Below are 20,991 nucleotides of genomic sequence, written 5' to 3' on the forward strand. Positions count from 1 at the left end.
GTTGTCATAGGAGATTTAGTCAGATTTTCATGCTCTTTCAATCGCGTAAATATCAAATGCGTTTACATAACATCTCCGTTACCATGAAACCCACAACACAACAGAAACAGCTCCGAACAAGGCGTCCTCTATTCACCGGTTGTTAACGTTTGTAAATGCCACGAATAAAGACATCACTGTCGGCCGCTTCAGAGATCCTGCGAATGCAACCAGGAAAACTGCTCGAGGGAGACATAGAACTACGCGGTGCGAAAGCACCTATTGATGCACTTTGGGAGCGAAGGCAAGCCCATCTGGTCTAATCACATAGAAGAGCTACTGTAGCTTAAATTGCTGAAAAACTTTATGATCGCCATGATAGAAAGGTGTAGAACACACAGTGCATCATTGTTTGCCATGTATCAGGTTATATAGACTAATCAAAGTGCCCATGATGACCCGTCTACAACTAAAAACGGCAATGGCTAGTGAGAGTCAAAACTGAACCATGGAGCAATAGAAGATGGTTGCTTGGTCTGATGAATTACGTTTTCTTTTAGATCTGATGGATGGCCGGGTACATGTGCATCATTTACCTGGGGAAGAGATGGCAGGAGATGCACTATGGGAAGATGGCAGGCTGGCAGAGGCAGAGTTATGTTCTGGTCAACATTCTGCTGGGAAACCTTGGGTCCTCGAATCATGTGCTGGCATTACTTTGACACATACCACCTCCCTAAAGATTGTTGCAGATGCAGACTCCCCTTCATGGCAATGGTGTTCCCTGATGAGAGTGGCATCTTGAAGCAGGAAAATATACCTTGCCACACTACAAAATTGTTTAGGAATGGTTTAAGAAACATGACAGAAAGTTCAAGGTGTTGACTTGGCCTCCAATTTCCCCATATCTCAACTCGACTGAGCATCTCAGGGATGTGCTGGACCAACAAATCCAATCCATGGAGCCCCCACCTTGCAACTTGCAGGACTACAATGCTAGTGTGCTCTTGCTTCTTACAAAACCAAGTCAAGTCAACATGGCCCACCCTCAAGTCTCCATAGCCGCGTTTCCACTGTCGGGCCAAAAGCGGGCGTGCTAGTGCGTGCCAGGGCTATTCGTGTTTCCATGGTCATTTCCGGCGCTTGATCGTGCCTTGTCGGTGCTTCCTCGAGGCCAACGGCCTAAGTTTTTTTGGCCCGACGAAAACATTGGGCCAAAGCGGGCCAACTGGGGCTAGAGGAGTGGCTATGAACAAAGGCGGAGTTTCTCCGAGTCTGGAGAGCATCAGCGCTGCGGATCATTTCAGAAAGTTAAAGGTCCCCTGAAATGCTTAGAAACACTTAGCGTTACTCTGTGTTGACGTCATTTTAACTGAAACAGGAAGACAGGGCGGGACATATCAAGCAGCCCCGCCCCTTTTTAAAATAGCCAATAGCGTTCGTTTATATCACAGCTTGGGCTGGAGCCGTTCAGAGCCGTTGAGCTCCGTAAAGCCGCATTTGACAGGGTATGCCAGCCACAATCTCATCCATATTACTATAAAATATAGCATTCTGTGTAGAATTCAAATAGCTCCGATACATTTTGTGCTAAATGCGAATTTTGTCAGTGTTTTGGAGCACACTGCCTTATATATAACCTTAAGATTAACATATTGATACTAACACCCAAAAAAACTTTAATTTTGATTTCACGGGACTTTAACAGATGACACCAGAATCAAAGACTTTTAAAATAAGTTGAGCTCAAAACTCACTTTCAGACAGCAGCGAGTGTATGAAATTTCTGTCTGAGATCCAGTGTGGATTATGATCACCATACAAGGCAGAAACAGGTATTTATGAGCGATGCAAAAGAGCATGCTAGCCATTAACGTTACCATAGTAAACATGGTAAATACGACTGCTTGAAGAAATCAGATGTCAGCTTCTCATTCTCGATCACAATTGTGTATTTATTTAGTGACATTTTATCTGTCATAAGTCTCATCTCGAGACTTTAGCTCCACGTATGTCATAAAAAATATCATAATAATGGTTTTTGTTCGGGAGCTCCCTCTGCTACTCAGGTCGTATTTTTGATGGAAAAAATATAGAAATGAGTATTCTCTCTAAATGTGATGTATACTGTGACTACAAATAAACAGAAACAGACTCGACTGAATAAGTAGGCTGTCCTCTTTCTTTTGTGAAATAACGGTTCATACCAATTTATTCTGAGACTAATTTTCAATCCTGATAAATTAATTAATTATGATCAATGTATCACTTATTATTGTAAAACATTGATGCTTTTGGATTTAAATCTTTAACAAAACATGCAAACAAACGGCCCCTTTATAATGTTCGTTTTGTGATCGCGCTAGTTCCAGTGACTTTCTGATTAACGTTAGTTATCTGATAACTTCTCTTTGTTGGTGAAATGATGGGGTTGCGTGACGTTGTTCCAGAGAGGCGTGTAAAGGGCAGGTTTTAGTGAAGCGCAGGGGAGCTTCTGGCCCGACGGTGGAAACGCATCGTGATTTTGGGCACGGTGCTACAGGTCCGAGGCTATTAGCCCCGCCCGGCCCGTTTAAAGCACTGGGTCGCACTGGCCTGACAGTGGAATAGTGGCTCATGACTTCTTGATGTGGCTCTGGCCCCTTGTTCAATGTACGTCTCTGGATAATAAGACACCTCTCCTCAACTATTAATTTCTACAACACCAATAGTGCAGGACAAATTACAGATCAAAGCAGTTCAAACAACAACAATAATATATTGTTTTCCTTGAGGTAGAAAAAAAGTTAAAATGTTGTATCCTAGATCCATGTAAAGCCACATTTGTACAAGTTCACCTGCAGGACGCACTCTTCTCATTTAGGCAAAGTCTCATCAGTTCTGTTTTGTTTATCTAATCAATGCTATTCAAAATAACCAGCTTCGAATTCCTCTCTCTCTCATTCTATCAAAGAAGCGCTCAAGTAAGACTGTCGAGAAGCTCCTTTGATTAAAATGAGTCCCTCGGTCATCCTTCTGACCCTTGCCATCACAATATTGCTCTCTGAACACTGGGGAACTGCAACCGTAGTTGAAGACTTCAACCATGTTGAAAGATGCAAGGACACGCTGTATATGGGCACCCCACCACGAGGCTTCAGAAATAGCAGACTCAAGAAGATCTGCCAGCACTATGCTGGCAAACCCAGATATGTAACCCTGTTCGACTCCAAAAACCGTATCCCAGTTTACTCTGCATACACCTTCAAGAAAACAGAGGGCGATCGGCGTGTGGACTATCCCTGGATGTATGAACCTCAGGTATGAAACTATTCATTCTCAGAACAAAAAGTACAAAAACTGCTATTGGGATGGTACCCTTTCAAAAGGTACTTATATGTCAATTTTAGGTACTAATATTAACCCTTGGAGTAAATAAGATACAAAGGTGTACCTTTTGAAACCCCAGTGACAGCTTTTCCGAGAGTTTGAGGACTGGCTTTCTTCTTTGTAATGATGTGTTGACCTTCTTCCTAGCTTGCAGAGCTTGATGGGAATGGGAACATGATGCCGTTCCCCACCGGATACTTACACATGAAGTTTGAGGACAGCCAGGCGGTTTTGAATGACTACTCTGATGTGGTTCTGTATGAGAGAGGCCATCTGAATCCAGACCAGCACCAGTCAGACCCACAGGACCGAGCAGCCACCTACACGCTTACCAACGTTGTGCCAGAAATTCGTGAGTTTAACATCGGACCATGGCGCGAACACGAAGAACGCATCCGTGTGCGCCTCAACAACTTCTGTCGGGGTACAGCCTATATTATAACTGGGGTTACCACTACTGGAAACATGATCCGGCGCAACAACCAGGACCGTGTTGGCATCCCTGAAGACGTGTGGTCTGCCTACTGCTGCGCCGAATATGACCGGAACGCACCACACAACATACGCATCCATTTTCCGACCCAAGCAGCCCTTGCCAAGAACACAAAGGAGGGGAACAGAGTCCAAGAGCTCACTGTGCAGGATCTGGAGAACTACCTGACTAACAAAATGGCCATAGACAAGAATTTCCAGCTGTTCTATGATAACTGCAACTCACCTTCACCTCTTCCTCCCTACCTTCATTATGCCAAATTATCTGACTTACCTTCAGATTATAGCTTTGGTTGTGGTGTTCATTTTTTTCTTGCTTTCTTCTTTCCTGTAGCTTCTCTGTATATTTTTGTACAATTTTTATAAAACAAGTTTAAAACTAAGTCTTGTAAGATCTGCAGAATGTTAAATTTAGTGTTTTTCAATGTTATACAATACCATTTAAATATTTGGGGTCGGTAAGATTTAAAGAAATTAAAAGAAAATTTATATGAAAAAAATATATATTAAAAAAATGTATCAGTTTCCACCAAAAAGTTAAGCAACACAACTATTTTCAACATTGATAATAATAAGAAATGTTTCTTAAGCACCAAATCAGCATATTAGAATGATTTCTGAAGGATCATTTGACACTGAAAACTGAAATAATGGCTGCTGGAACTTCAGCTTTGCCATTACAGGAATACATTACACTTTAAAAATAATAAAATAATAATAGGCTAATAAAACAGTTCTTTTAAATTGTAATAATATTTTACAGTATGACTGTTTTACAGTATTTTTAATAAACTAAATGCAGTTTGGTGAGCATAAGACAATGCTTTCAAAAACATTCAAAATCTTACTGGCTCCGATTTTTTTATAGGCCTATAAAATATGATTTAATTGATATTTTGAGGATATTTAAGAAAAAAATTGTCATGTTAAAACAGTGATCGTGTAAGTACGTTGTTTTTCCTGTCCACCCTATGTATATAATTATTTTATTGCTTTCACCTTAAAGGGTTACTCCACCCCCAAAATTAAAATGTTGTCATTAATCACTTACCCCCATGTCGTTCCATTCCCGTAACAGCTTCGTTCATCTTCGGAACACAAATTAAGATATTTTTGATGCATTGAGAGCTCTCTGACCCTCCCATAGACAGCAATGTAATTAACACGATCAACGTCCAGAAACGTAGCAAGGAGATCGTAAAATAATCCATGTGACATCAGGGGTTCAACCGTAATTTTACGAAGCTACGAGAATACTTTTTGTACACAAAGAAAACAAAACAATAACGACTTTATTCAACAATTCGTCTCCTCCTCGTCACCTTGGAGAGTATCCACTGAACACAAACAGCGTATGCTATTCTGTGTCAGTTGCGTCACGTGGATATGTTGTTTTCGTTCAAATCAAAGCGTAAATAAAGTAGAAAACGTATCCTCGCGGTGCAGCTGACACAGAACAGCACTGTTTGTGTTCAGTGGATACAATCCAAGGTGACGTGGAGGAGACGAATTGTTGAATAAAGCCATTATTTTTGTTTTCTTTGCGTACAAAAAGTATTTTCGTAGCTTCGTCAAATGACGTTTGAACCCCTGATGTCACATGGATTATTTTACCGATCTCCTTGCTACGTTTCTGGTCCTTGATCGGGGTAATTACATTGCTGTCTATGGGAGGGTCAGAGAGCTCTCAGAATTCATCAAAAATATCTTAATTTGTGTTCCGAAGAAGAACGAAGCTTTTACGGGTTTGGAACGACATGGGGGTAAGTGATTAATGACAACATTTTCATTTTGGGGTGGAGTAACCCTTTAATATTAATCATCCTACGTAAGCATAGTTTAATTGTGACAAACTGTCTCAGTTTACATACACGTTAAGTAATTCACAGAAACCACCTGAATTTTGGGTTGTGATAAAGATGTGTCAAAACAAAACAAAGAAACAAACAAAAGCTGTCATGCTTTTTCAACCTATTTCTATGGGATTCTCATTTTATTGTTTCAATAAACACTACTGATACATATCAATAAAAACCCAAGGACAATTCTAGTCGAGTTTCATCATTACAACCACATATATTGCTTCATGACAATTCAATCATTAATACCAGGCATCATTTCCAGTAAAAATCAGATTCTAGACCTTTGCAGGTTTTGTAAAGATGGAAGGAAAAATATATGGCATGGTAAAAATGTGAAGAGTAGATGAATTTGAAAAAGTGTTAGCCTGTGCAGATTGCCTTGAAACCCACAAAAAGGAGGACAATTCAAAACTTACTGAGATGGTCAAACAAGAACATTTGCCACATCCTGGAGAAATATTCCACCTAAATAACCATCTATATTTTGCCTTTAAAGCAACATAAGTTTAAAGGAATGTAAAGGTCACACAGGACGAGTTTTCATTGACTGACCAATGCAAGTTAATGCCATGAACAAGATTAGCAAACTTGTGGGACATTCCTTTCATTTCTTAAGGGCATAATCTAATCTCAGAGAGACACAAATGAGCAAGGATATGCAAATGCCATAAAGCGAATAAGACTGTATAATCCCTAACTCTCTCTCTAACTCATATTCTGCTTCTCCCTTGTATTCCTTTCTATAAATTGTCTTCGGTTGATATCATTACTGCCGGCTGTAATTTTGTGTCTATAGATATCGTATAAGAACACAAGGGAATAATAAATATGCTTTGTTCTTTCTTTGCCGCTACATTCTGTGCAGGATGGAGGTACTATCGAGTTTTTTCATGTTCTGGAAGACTTTTCAGATGTGGCCCAATGTAAACAATCAAAGTCCCCTGATCCCAGATCAGCAAACCACATTGACAAATCAGATGCTTTCTAACTATCACATTGCCCCAAGTCAGGGACTTTACCTAGTCTAAAATGATCAAGGGTTCCAAATATACAACATTAAAGATGCTATAGGTGTTCAGAAAATACTATTGCTAAAGAGGACCCCATGGCTCGGCCCATAATCCATGCTTGAGTAGGGTAACCTATTTCTACAGTTGTGACCAAAAGATGCATGGCTGGCTGTAATTTAGTATTTGAACGCTAGATGGTAGTCCTATCAAAAGAAGAAAAAAAATCTTGAAATTTTTTGGGGGGGTGAATGCCAAACAAAGTGAATGCCAAACGCAGCACAGACAGAACAGTGCGCGCTGGAATACTATCAAGGACGCATGAGGAACAGGATCACGCAGGAGTCATACGGTGCATGCGTTGAGCTCAAATCTGCGCAGTCTGTAGTAACTGTAGGGTGCAGAAAAGGAACACAAAAATCGCAATTAAGGATTTAAAAACATTAAACAATAAAGATGCACCTTGCGAATGCAAACGTTTTCAGGTAAGCCAAGGGGGAGCAATTAATGCAGAAAATGTTTGTGATGTTGTAATAATCACGTTTGTTTGTATCCGTGCCATGTCGGTCAAACAGTTCTCTCTGCATCTATTTGTCCCTCGTTGTAGTTAAAAATTATATAATAGTTTATCATGCATTTTCTTTTTTTCAAATTTTTTTATTATATTTTAATTCATGCTCAATGCTCAAACCACGATTCCAATATCACACTTATGCATGTAAATAACGCATTATTCATATTTATTGATATCATGATGTAGTGCTGCTGCTCAGATGAGTTGCATGACCTATGGCTTCAGTCATGCCATTCATGAACTTACCAGAACTTTCTGTTTTGTCTATGTGCAGCAGAGAGGCCATACATGAGCTTTCTTATTACCTTTGTTTTTTATATATATATAAAACGTTTTTATCTACACGGAATCCATTCTGAAACATTGCTTTACCTTTTTCAAAGAGGAATTTCGCTGTGAAGGCATTTGGTTGAACATAGAGAGCGACGGTGTATTCCAAACGGGATATATAGCCCTCCGAAGGGTACTTCGGAGTAAAAACGATCATGGCAGCCATATTGAAGGGTCGTTCCAAACCGAAGTGCTCAAAACTGGCCACTTCAAAGGGCCCTTTGGAATGAAGGATACGAAGGATACAACTGATGGACACTTCGGGCTCCCAAGATCCTTTGTGCAGATTCTTTGCATGATGACGGTGCTTCCGTGTGGGCACGTGATGATGAGGCAGAAGGACACTTCAAGAAACAGTTGTTTGGTCCCCTACACCCTTCAAAGTTCAAACCTTCGAAGCTCTCGCTCCGGAGGGTAAACCCTTTGAAGGGATTAGGGCATAGGGATGAGCCCTTCCGAATGGAACGCAGGGTAAATAGCCTACGTCCCTTCACTGATTCTATGTTTTCAGTATGAACGACGAATGAAAACGAATGAAGGAGTGTTCTTAACGAACTGAATGAAAATTAATCTCATATCCGTAAAGAACTGCTGATGATTGATTACATAAAAAAATATTATCAGGAAAATTATCAGGAAAATTTTCAGGAAAGCTCGATAAACGTCATCATGCTCAACAGTTGAAAATGGAGGAAGAATAAAGACTTGCATGAATGATTTACGGTTTTAACGAATCGAGTGAACGATTTAATGACTCACTAATAATACCTAATACACTAATAATACTAATAAAAGTAATTCACTTGCCATCACCTATTGTAACAATCCAATCTGCAGGAAGCACCAGTGGATGAATTTTGCCAACTAATTTTCAGGGGAAGTTCTTCTTCTTCTTCCGTTTTTTGGCGTGTTACATCCTGTGTGCATATCGCCACCTACTTTTGCTGTTATGCAGTCATGGTTTATTTATAATCAATTTCTTCCTTGTTTTTGCTTTTCCTGTTCTTACACACGTATATACACAAATATTCCTACTTAAATAATTATTCGATGCTCCATCCCATTCCTTCTCCCCAGGCTTCAGGGGAAGTTGCTAAAGGAAGGTTGATTTGTTGCTCAAAGTTGCTAAATGACATTGTGATGCCATTGCACGATGACGTCATTACGTAATTACGGCGCAAAATTGTCACTGCATCAAATCTCAGCAATAATATATTTTATATATGTTAATTTAGATTTGTTCGTAAAATAATAGAAATGCATAATATAATATTAAAATGTAAATAACTATTTTTAAATACATTACATTTTTGAAAACGTACACATTTTTGAACGATTACAATTTATGTATTTTTTTATTAGCTAGTAAACAAGTAAAACTACACATTCTGAACAGTTATAGTTTTAAGCAGTGTATTAGTAGTTAATGTGCTACACTCTTAAGAAAAGTCTGTAAAATAGGGCACAATCTACTATGTTAACATGAAGGAATTTTCTGTAGGCTATTGATTTTTCCACAGGTTTTTTACCTGCATTTTTAATTGCGCATTGTATTTTGTGTTTTCGGGTTACAGCAGATAATCGATAATGGATAATGTCCTGGAAAATTACTAGTACCTTTTCCATTTTTCTTACAGTGTACCAACTCATCAACAATCGCAAGTACAAGCTACTAACAAAGTGTATCATAAATGAACAATTATTAAATTACTCAATTATTTTATTATTATTATTATTATTAAATTAAACAATTGCAAATAGCAGCTAACTTAATTCACGTGCTGTGTGCACTACTAGGCATCTTTGGTTTTCTCTTTTTGTGTAATTTAAATGATAAATGTTCCTTTTTATCATTTGAGTCACTAATCAAAAGTTGCTAAAAGTTGCCAAATAAATTTTAAAAATATCTAAATTTGTTGCTAGGTGCTTTTGGAAGAAAAAGTTGCTAGGGTAATCTGAAAAGTTGCTAAATTTAGTAACAAAATTGCTAAGTTGGCAACACTGAGTATACTGATTCTAAAGGAACTGAATCACTTGGATGAATCAAAGCCCCTTAAAGCTGTCGTGGCTTTCCCAAGCAGCTATATTACTAAAAGAGGAGCTGCGTCATGCTATTTAGAGCGGCGACCTCAGTATAAACAGTGTCAAGACATGGGTGATTCTATAATTGGTGATACATTTGGCATCGCAGAAAGTTAAGAAAAAAAAAATTTCACTAACAGATTTTTTTTTTTTAGTATCTTATTGAAAACATATTTAATTGTAATAATTCAGTGCTTGCCAAACCCAAGTTTCTTCCTTTTTTTACTTTTAATGAAATAACAGATGTCTTTATGGAATTGTTTATCAACTCTGTTACGGACAAATTAGCCAATGTGTAGAAATAACAATAAATCATAACAGGAAAAATCCTTCTTGTTTCATTAGACAAACAGTCCTTACATTCCATCACTTGAAACTGAGATAATATTTCACCTATGCATACCTTAAAAATGAAAAAAATACCTATGTCTTCATAAGGGGTATACTCACCTTGGTAAGGGGAAGTCGTGGCCTAATGGTTAGAGAATCGGACTCGTAACCCAAAGGTTGCTGATTCGAGTCTCGTACCGGCAGGGATTGTAGGTGGGGGGAGTGAATGTACAGCACTCTCTCCCACCTTCAATACTACGACTGAGGTTCCCTTGAGCAAGGCACCGAACCCCCAACTGCTCCCCGGGCGCCGCAGCAAAAAAATGGCTGCCCACTGCTCCGGGTGTGTGTTCACGGTGTGTGTGTGTGTGTGTGCACTTTGGATGGGATAAATGCAGAGCACTAATTCCGAGTATGGGTCACCATACTTGGCCACACGTCACTTTCACTTTTAACAGAGTTTGACAGTAACAAAATTGACAATTTTCTTTATTTTTTTGCCGAAATCTCCACTTGCTAGCGTAAATGCTAAGAGCACATGGCACTAATGAAATCATGATTAAAAGACTTTTAAATAACACAAAAAATCTGTTTTCCTTTTGATATTGTCCAGTGAACAGATCTGACACTTTATAAAATAACTCTTGGTGTAAGAACATTTAGATTAAAATATTTTCTTAGAGAGAGCACATAGACTTTTCAGTGCTTCAGATCTTAACAGTGAGGGAAAGTTACATCATTTCCCATATCTTACATAGTTGTGGGAGATAATTCCACGAATTTAAAGGCAAAGTATGGTACGGTAACAGACTTGACGCAAGATTTACGGACACTAATTTTTAAAGAAAAAGTTTTGTTTTTTTTTAATAATGTTGTAGAATTAGGAAAATTACTCTTTAGGGCTTTTATTAATAAAATGAATGAAATATTACAAAAAGAAAAGTACAATAAAATATTTTGATTACACAATGATACATGATGGAAAAAATGCACTGACTAATTCGGACAACAAGAAATCATGATTTTCAGATTTTGTTTTGTTGAAAAAAGCAGAAAAAAAAAATGACTTCGGACACCAAATGTACCTGCAATTATAGAATCACTCACATACAACGATGACTCAGATGACTTGTAGAAGCTTAACCTGGAGATAAAGAAGCAAAGACGTGTCAGAGGTGAAGGCTGTGGTCTAAGGCTAATACGACCACCAATGAACTCTGGGAAATGTAGTATTTGGCCTCAACTGTGAAAAAGCTTAAAGTCGATTGAGATTTAGCTTACCTTATCAGTAGAAGTGTACAGTTCCATACAACGTGCAGCTTGTGTTCTGTGGGTAGCGTGGCCGAGCGGTCTAAGGCGCTGCGCTCACAGTCTTTTTTATTTCTCTGTCATTCAAAGGTAACAAACACACACTCACCCTTTGATAAATCTCGTATCACTTCTTCTGTCGAGGAGCTGGCCTGTTCCCCTCATTCGATGTGCTGGCAAACTTTTTCAGATGTGAAATCCATTCAGCGTCCAACATCGCATTATGCGATTTTTTTTTTTTTTACCAGACATTTTTCTTGAGCTTGATGAAAGAGTTTTGAAAGAATAATTATAATGATACACTAATTAAAAAAAATAAAAATAAAACTTGTAGAAGTATGCAAGTAGATTATGATTTCTTACCTGTTGTAGTCCGTATAATACCGCTGTATTTGGTTAAAAAATAAAGTTTCGCTGTCCTCTGTAAAAATGATGCTAAGTTCCCTGTCAAAGATGCTCGTCGTAGGTCATGAACTTCAACGGAACTTTTTTGACCTCTGACACGCCCCCTGAGGATTATGTCATTTTTTCGTACACCTTCAGCGCGGTTAGGCAAATTGATTGACACCTGACTAGAGCGCTGAGTCCTCCACCTAGCGGTGATATGCAGAAACGTGCCGTAGACATCCCCTTGTACTCTGATTGGTCAAATGTCACAAATATCATGAAAATGTTAAGAATCGCGCATTTTGATTGGCTGCAAATGTTATAGCACTTCGACACGATTGGCCCAAATGTTATAGCGCTTCGACGTGATTGGCTGTGCAGTTCGACATATCTCGACATTTCTGAAATATTGTCGGACTATCCTTCGGCAGCTGATTTAGGCTTCAGTCTCCAGTCTTGCTTGTGTGAATGGAATGAAGAAATTAGTAAATAAATTTCAGTTTAGGCACAGGGAAAATTATTCGAAAAATATGGTTCCCTATTCGTATATAATAATAATAATAATAAAACTACTACTACTATGACTACTAATTATTTTTTATAAAGACGGGTAAATTTTTTCACAATAAGCATATGATGAATAAGGAGACAAGTCTGATTTTGAACCTTCCCACGTGCATTTACTTACAGTGAGTATTTGTAATAACAGTGTTTATTTGTCTGTTGAGGTCTGGTGTCAATTTTGATAGTGTTTCTGTGATTGGGTGGAAAGCAGGTCTCGCCCTTATGACTCATCTGTGACCTGAGGGTTCTGGACCACTTTGTAGGAGAAGCTCGAGATTCTGAGGTCATCATGGTGAGGTCTCTATGTGCTTCACACAGAATGTCAGGTTATTTTCAGAAACATCACTTCATCTCTTTCTTGTTCTCTCAGCGAGATTGCAGAGGAGGCTGTGGAGTGATGAAATCCTATTTTGTTCCTCTGACTAGTGTTGACTTTGCTGTTTGGGAACATATAGATGTGAGTCATGATGTACTGTGTGTTTAACATAATATAAAAACATTATGTATACATAAATACATTAAATACTTAAAACCAGTATTATGCAAATCAGTAATACAGCATAATATAAAAACATCAATATCCATCATGCATATGTAACTCATTTATTGTTTATAGCCTATTTACTAGTAAAGGTACTTTAAAAAGGCTTTGATGTGTTAATTCATCATTCAACTCTATTTTAATGCATTTCTCATGTCATCTCCATATCAGTGAAACCTGATTTCCAGTATAGGCGTATTTTTAATAGACGCCAATAAGAGCAAGTGACGGGCCAGTGTATTTCATAGAAAGTAATTTCTACTCATTCATAGTCTAAATCTATGTCTCCAGGTTAATGGACAGGCCGTGGAGGTCCAGACTGGTCTGTCTCTGCTGGATAAGGCCCTGAGTAATGCGATGAAAACAGTGAGCAACTCTCCTCTGGCCAATGCGCTGAATAACAACATCAGTAACATCCACAGCCTCGGCCAAATCCTGCACAGTCTTGATTTACAGGTGTAAAACCTCTGATGTGTTGTGACCATGAGCACATGTGTCTGTCACAGCAAGGTCTATTCTGACTGTATTGACTATTCTGACATCCACATCCAGCCTCTTTTCTAATTTGGCATTCTAGGAAATTGTGCAAACGTGCAGCGTAGTCGGTTTACACTTTACTTCCCCTCTCTCTTTTTTAGCTACAGTCAAAGTGGTGGCATGATTCTGGGAAATGTGTTTTATTTCTCCAAAGCTTCAGTGACTGTGAGGTGAATTTTCATGCCATGCTGTACTGTGAAGCTGCATATATACATATATATATATATATATATATACACACACACACACACACACACACACACACACACACACACAAAAATGGCAAGTTTCAAATATGAATGAATAAATGTCAGTTGAATAAAATTAGTGACAATAGAGATACCTAAATACAGCATGTGTATATATACTGCAGACTATACTGCAGTTAAAATAAGTTCAGTCTAAATGGATTTTTCCCGCTATAGTAAACCAGAGTTCCAATGTATGATTCATTACTTTCTGTAACTATGAGAATGAATTGAAGGCTGCATCAATAAAATGCAATCATCATCAGTGAACCATTCCCACTGTGCTAAAATATGAATCATGCTTAAAATATAGGGTATAATACACAATACACTTGAAATGGGAGTGGAAACTAGCTTAGTAACCAAAGCAGGTTAGTTGATTTTAGCAGTAGAAAATAGTCTTGGTTGGTTTCGTGTGTTGTGATTATTTTATGAGGCGATCCAATCAGATCTGAGAGCTGCAATCTATTCAATTTTAGTTTGTGGGATGATAGATTTTCCCTAACGAGTCCATTCTGTTTCCACAGCAGGCCAGGTCCACAGTTCTTCCAGATGATTCAGCTCCTGCCAGCACACAGACGCAGGAGGTCTCCTCTCTCCCAGAACTTCTGCAGGTGCACAGCAGTTTCCTGCGATGGAAAGTCAGACTCCTGCTTTCAGCTGCACCAGTCTGCCAACGGCAAAACAGCTGATGCGAGCTCAGAGGAGCTTGGGAAATGTTTACAGCAGTCAGACATATACAACAAACCCAGACAAGAACGCTTGATTGTGACACACTACCCAATCTAAAATCTAAAATGCTTTCCAGGTGTCGCTCTTCAAATGGTCTTCTGCATTCGAAAGCCTGCAGTCATGTTTCTAAAGTATGCATCATGCGGAGAGAGAAGCAAAACAGCAGTGACACCTTGACTTATTCAACAAGGCGAACATGGCAGAAGATCCTGCAGAGGAACATTTCAGAGCCCACAAGTGGACTCAAAGGCTTATATCGGTGTGGCGAACAGCTTGTCTGGCTGTATCCAGCCACCTGGACTACAGTACATCTGAGACACTTTTATTTAATTATATTTGTATGTTCAGTTTTCTACAAATCCATGAATTGTGCTGCCATTTGTTCATTTTTTAGTAGGCAGTGTACGCACTCTACAGGACATGTCCTTTTCTGAGGTGTGTACATTTAACGGCAGGACCAAAGGTCTTTTTTTGAGGGTTCAGCAGGGTTTGCCAAGTGGACTCAATGCTGTGAGGCTGTGTGAAGTATGCTTCCATCTAGAGGACAAAACAGGAAGTTTAAATGAAACTGTAAGTATACATAAAATTAGTGCATAAAACATATTTTTAAAGTAGACAGTTTAGCACAACAACATGCGAATAAGGAGACAGGTCTGTCGGTGTGTTTAATAACCTTTTTTAATGTTGTCCAGTTCAGATACACAACATACAGTGTGTAGTAGCCTGTATAGGAAATAGAAATATGAATTTCATTCTTTAGACCCATTGCGGTCATACAGTCCCCTCATCTCAAGCCTTTTTTACGTTGCTGAAATTCAACAAAATGAAACTCAACAGGTGCAAGTCTTTTTTTGGCGACCAAGCAGTAATACTCAACAGTTGTGTTTCTCAATATTTTTTTTCTTTAAATCCTCTATAATACATAGGCAACCCAGACAAAAAGTATCACCATGTATGTCTGGTGAGAGTGTGCTTTATATGTCTGTCAGTTGCCGGTAGAATCATCTCTCTCCCTTTATTTTGTAGAAAAATATGAACTGTTTAAATTCTCTACTTTGAAATATATGCAGCTCAAATTCACAACAAAGAGATAAGCCAGAACTCTGTGGAATCCCACCCCCACTCCAACACATCTCCAATGGTTTGGGTAACATTAAATTTCTAAGAACTTACTACCAGGTAAGAGAAAACAAACACCCCACAGTGTCATTTAGTCCACTGAAGCGTAATGAAGAACACCCAGGAGAATGACTCAAACAGCAGGCCTCAGAAAAAAAAAACAGGGCTGACTCAAGCGATTTACATCCTACGGCCTCGTACGAGGAAATAAAACGAGCTTCTCCACATAAACTTTCTCATTTAACGCTCTCCAACAAAATATTCTGATTAGGCCCTGATCGGTTCCACCCTCCGTTTTTCAAACGAAACAGAATCAGATGCAGCCACCGACTCTATTGTCCACCGCATTGTTGGGTCTTGTAGCAAATTTGAATTCCAAATGCAATTACTCTCATCAAGTGCGCGCTCATTCTTGACTCAATATATTCTCTAATGTGGAATTCGCTTCATTTCCACTTCCCTCAACATTCATTACAATTTAATGTCTTTCGTCTAAAAAGAAGCTTTAGTATCTGTAAACCTTCAAATGAAAATCTAATAAGGGTCTTCAGAATCGTGGGTGGAGGGATGTGATTGGCTGAATGAGCTTGCACCTGTTTTTACAGTGGATACGATTGCCATGAACCCAACAACAAACAAAATATTTACAAAGACCATGTCATCTCTTACACTTATAAAAATGTACAGTTTGCATCTTGTGTTTTTCGTCATGGCATGACAGAAGGTGGTCTTGTGTGTTTTCCATCCACCCAACAAGAAACTCCAAAAACAAGACGACGAGAGAACAAAAAATTGATGGAGATGAGAGCGGTATGCACAGTTGCTTGCATTATGGATCGTAAATGTAAATTTAAGTGGCGTGAGGAGTGACGCCTCGTCCACTGTACGCCTCTTCAGGCTGCGTTTAGTTCCTGACCGCCACCACGGCTCAAACCTGATGCACAAAGCTTCCAGAGTCAGTATCCAGAGCTCATTTAGGGCCACATCTGTCCTGCCCCTCATACACTCACACTTACATGCGCACACGTGAACGCAAACCGCCCCGTTTTCAGAAAAAAACACGTTGAGAGGTGAGGGGCTGAATCAGAAGGTCTTACGAGGACTTGTGACGGCATATAACAAGATGTCCGCCTGATTACAAGCGAGCTCAAACCGAGATAATCACTCAAAGGTCAGTGTCAGTGAGGGGGAAGAATGTTCTGGACACGTCATGAGCTCTCTTGGGCTCTGGATAAAAGAAAGCGACGGAGAGACTCCAGCTGTGCGGGAACGGGCGCAGGTGTTGATCCCGTCGCTCTGGACGTCCAACTCAGCAGAGTCCGAGTCTTTACGGAGAGAGAGAGCGACACAGCGAACGTTCCTTAACTCAATGTGGCGTAATGCGTGGGTTACTACAGAGGACTATATGAGCGGAGAGAGATAAAAGGGATAAAAAAGGAGAGGAGGGGATCGTGGATCTGATCAGTCCTTCTCTGGTAGATGAGCTTTGTCGCACAGTTTCCGTAATTATAAATGAAAAAAAAGAAGGGAACTATTTATCCTCTTTATTATCACCAAGAATCAGTTTCATTTCCGGATATGACCATGTATCTACAGAGGGAAAAGAATCTCCAAATTAAGTGCACAAAATACAGCTGATGTAAAAAAAAAGAGAGACAGAGAAAAAGAGAGAGAGCAAGAGAGAGAAGACTGTTGCAGAAAAAGACAATAAAAAGACAGAACGAAGAGTCTTGAATCTCGAATGTCCATTTTCCTCTTAAAAAATAAATCATGCAAATTTCCCAAAGCGCAATCAAGATATAAATTTAATTAATCTATATGTTTTTATATAGATATTTGTAGTGTTGTTCATTTCTCTACATAGGCAAATAACAGTGACTGTGCAAAACAAAAAGCAAAAAATAAACATAAAAAAACGAGAGAGACCAAAGAAAATAAAAACAAATTTGGCACTTTTTTTCTCAATTCTGCAAATTCCTTGAATAAATCCAGTTCAGGTGATTCTCTCCACGTCCGTCCACTAGACTGCGTCTGATTGGACGATGATCACAGTACTTGGCACAAGAATGCTGGTAAAAATTAGATAGTAGAATCTTTTTTTCATTCATAGCCTTATAAGGTTATCAATAATACATTTTTTACACGTGTTTTCTTGATTTATAAAACAGTCCGAAGTAGGAAAAACTGTTCTTTTTTGGGGACTAGAAACGGCTACAGCAGAGCAAAAGACTCGGGGAGAAGAAAAGAAAAATAAGGGAAAGGTGGCAATGAAACTTGAGGGGAAAAAAACAGGAGAAAAAATAAAATGGTAGGGGATAGCTGCTGTATTGAGTAGGGAAAATGACCAACATTTCTCCACCCAAAATCTTCTCCAAGAACGAGAGGAGCAGGAAGAGTAAAACAAGAAAGAATGAGAGAGAAAGAGAGTGTGCTGGGAGTGGACTTAAAAAGGACAGGAGCGGTGTGTTGGACAGTATCCGTGTAGAGCACCACTCTTAGTACCGGAGGTCTGTGTTCCTATGCGTTTGGGGGGCCTGGTCCCCTCAGAGGGGTTACTATACTCGTGTGGTGGAGTGCTGGTGGGGCAGGGCGTTGTTGCTATGCCCAGCACTCGGTGCAGGTGCAGGGGGGTAAGTGTTGAAGGCATGGAGGGGCTGCATGCCAGTGATGGTGCTGGGGATCATGGAAAGCGCGTTAGCCGTCATAAGTGGCACATCCTCAGGTGCCCGCCGTAGTGCCAGAGTGTAGTCCGGCGGGCACACGGGTGGTCTTAGAGGTTCCAAGTCGCCATGTAGACCACGTGGTGCTAGAGGCGTGCCGTGGTCGAGCTCCACCCTCTGCTGCTTCATCTGCAAGGACATTAGCTCCTCCTCCTGGCTCAATGCCAGGTCGTTATGGGGCGGAGCCCCCACAATGCCGAGGCCCGGACCCGCCCCACGTTGAGGCGAGAGGCGTCGATGGCGGCGTTGCAGCAGCTCGTGCCGTTTGTCGCGTTTATAGTACAACGCGGCAAACGCCAGCACGTTGAGGAAGAGCAGCGACGCGCCCACTGCTACTGTCACGCTCAGCTCCGTCGAATAGTCCCGTGTGTCGCTCGGGAATGGGAAGCGTTCAGGAGGGTGTTCAGAACCTTCGAGGTCCGGGTCGGGTGGGTAGGTTGAGACCGTGGGGTGGCGAGTAGAGCGTGTGCCAGGGCTCTGGGCTGTTCCCTTCCAGCCGGGCCGGTGTGGGCTGCCAGGGGGCAGTCGCGTGGTTATGGAGCTGATGATCTCCACATGAAGGGTGTGGAGGTGAGGAACCAGCTCAAGCCAGAAGGCAACTTTGTTGGCACGGTAATTATCCCGGATGCGAGGCTTCAACCCGATGTGGAGGTACTGCTTGTCTTTAGAGCTGAATTTGGTCCAGATAACTTCCTCGAAGCGATTGGGCTTAGTATGGATGAACTTGGTATCCTGCGGTACTGGAATGTTCGGATCACTGGAAAAAATATTGAAACAAAGTGAGAAGAAAAAAAAAGACAGAACTGCATTTGTATTCTGGTCTAACTGGGTGAACAAATTTGGACAGATCAAACTCTCACCCTGTCTTGGCGAAGTTGGTCCAGTATGTCATCACCACAGCGCTGAGCATGACATCATTCTTCGAAAAGTTGCAGGGAAATAGATCTGTGGCTCCCACCATGGGTACACCGAACACATACGGGATCTCGTCTCCATGTGCTGCGTCTGCCCACTCAGGTCGTGCCTCCGTCTGGCAGTGGTGGTGGAAGGTATAAAAATAAACAGGGGACTGGAACTCAGCATGCAGCTTAGCTGTAGCCACTGCTGGCGCCACCCACTGGTGGTCGGTAAAAAGTGCAAGTAGAGTTTTACGCCGCATGTCCCCGTTGTCGCGGTCAGCCCAATCTGTGTACATGAACTTTATAGTCTCCCGCAGTATGTCTTTACCTAAGAAGGGACAGAGAGATACCAAGAGAGAATAAGATGGATGTTGGATGTTGAAAGACAGAGTTGGTTGTCACACAAAGCAGGGCACCTTGACCCAATATAGGAGACAGTGAGACAGAAGCACCCAAGGTGAGGCGTAAAATTAGACTGATTACCTTGAACAACCGCTAAAAGAACTTATAGATGTGTATGTCAGTGTTGTCTACAGAAATCTGTGGGACTGTCCTGAATGGCACTCCTGAAGTACATCTGATGTACACCTGATAATACGTTTTCTCAATGCACACGTATGCACAGATTTCACAGATCTACTTTAGACCTCTAAGGCAAAAATGTTCTTTTAATAGGTACTCCATTCAGTGCTTGATTAGAAACCCAACAAAATAATTTCTATCATGACAACTCTCTGAAGATTTGAGCATGGTAATGGATATGACAATATTAATATATTTGGTCTTGGCGGAATAGATCTGCTACGTTGCTGCTGCTGTTGGTTATTGTTGTAGTTGTAGATTATTGCTGCTGTTGCAAGCAAGTACAGGAACTTGCTACTGCCAATGCATATGGTGATACGGTGCTGTGAGTATTTAAAACATACTGCTGTTGCACAAATAGCATATAAAATAACCCGTAGCAGATCTATACAGGTGGAGCTGGGGAAGGTGGAGGGTTTCAGAGGAACTCTGAAAGCACACTGCTAAATGCTCAAGTCAATGTCTCTTCACACCCCGATAGCAATCATTAAGTTAAGTGGTCTAAATGTATTTATCTGTATTTAGATATTCTGTGGAAGGCATAGGACCAAGAAATGTTCGTCCAATCAAAATGCTCGGAACTTTCCTACCTGCCTGTCAACATATGTATTTGCATACCTCTGCGTACCCTGTTCGCGCAGACAGAATACATCATCAGCGCGGTCACGTACGCTATTGCAGACAGAGCGAGAATGGCAGGCAAACATCAACAACTCGATCTTCCTTCCCGGTATTGTTGTACTTTTACTAACTGTGCTATAAAGTTTTCTCACCAGTGAATGACACATGATGTACTGAAATAATTGTCTGATCTGCGTACGTATATGCATTCAGGGGGCGTGGCTTTGAACGGCGATTTGCAGGGAGGGTGGGACGTTCACATTCAGTGCTATCAGGCTAAAGTTAGCATTTTCCAAGATCTCCTACTGCACCTTTAAGAATCCATCAGCCTGCGCCATCTAGAGTTTCATGAAAGAACTAGGCATTTACATTGTGTTGAATATTTAAATATGACAAGTGATGTATTTTAAATTACTCCATTTAACTCTGCATGTATTCAAGTCAGTGAATAATATCATTTCTTTTGACATTGTGCTGTAGATTCAGTGGCAGCAATGGCAGGGCAAACATCAGCCAATGCGCAAGTGACTACGGGTGTATCATTGAAACTCACCATCTGGGTATCCATAGAGGTTGTCCACAAAATTTGATATGGTGTAGTCGAAGGAAGCGGCTGAAATACCATCCTCACCCTCACTGTCATCTACAAATTTCAGCCCTTCACCCTGGTTCACCCCCAACAAGATGTCGTAGTTCAGGAACTCCCCC

At 40.4% G+C, this 20,991-nt stretch overlaps 2 protein-coding genes and 1 pseudogene across 3 annotated transcripts in view; 2 read left to right on the top strand and 1 right to left on the bottom strand.

Moving 5' to 3' along the window:
* Positions 1-1,452: 1,452 nt before the first annotated feature.
* On the top strand, positions 1,453-4,786 carry LOC107677955 (endonuclease domain-containing 1 protein-like). The gene is made up of 4 exons (XM_016473032.1): positions 1,453-1,487; positions 2,933-3,279; positions 3,496-4,132; positions 4,776-4,786. Exons 2-4 carry the CDS (start codon positions 2,974-2,976, stop codon positions 4,784-4,786), a joined length of 954 nt encoding a protein of 317 aa, XP_016328518.1. The 5' UTR covers positions 1,453-1,487; positions 2,933-2,973.
* A 2,343-nt stretch (positions 4,787-7,129) lies between these two features.
* On the top strand, positions 7,130-14,660 carry LOC107678032 (erythropoietin-like; annotated as a pseudogene).
* A 2,734-nt stretch (positions 14,661-17,394) lies between these two features.
* Positions 17,395-20,991, bottom strand: part of LOC107678031 (neuroligin-2-like) — an 88,807-nt gene continuing 85,210 nt past the window's right edge. For both annotated transcript variants that reach the window (XM_016473143.1, XM_016473142.1), the window contains 3 exons: positions 20,837-20,990; positions 19,042-19,408; positions 17,395-18,938 (listed from right to left, as the gene is read on the bottom strand). In XM_016473143.1, coding sequence (XP_016328629.1) covers positions 18,017-18,938; positions 19,042-19,408; positions 20,837-20,990 — 1,443 coding nt within the window. In that variant the 3' untranslated portion in view covers positions 17,395-18,016. The remainder of the gene's footprint in view (positions 18,939-19,041; positions 19,409-20,836; position 20,991) is intronic.

This window comes from Sinocyclocheilus anshuiensis, unplaced genomic scaffold, assembly GCF_001515605.1.
Source record: "Sinocyclocheilus anshuiensis isolate Anshui unplaced genomic scaffold, SAMN03320099.WGS_v1.1 scaffold260, whole genome shotgun sequence".
NCBI classification, from domain to species: Eukaryota; Metazoa; Chordata; class Actinopteri; order Cypriniformes; family Cyprinidae; genus Sinocyclocheilus; species Sinocyclocheilus anshuiensis.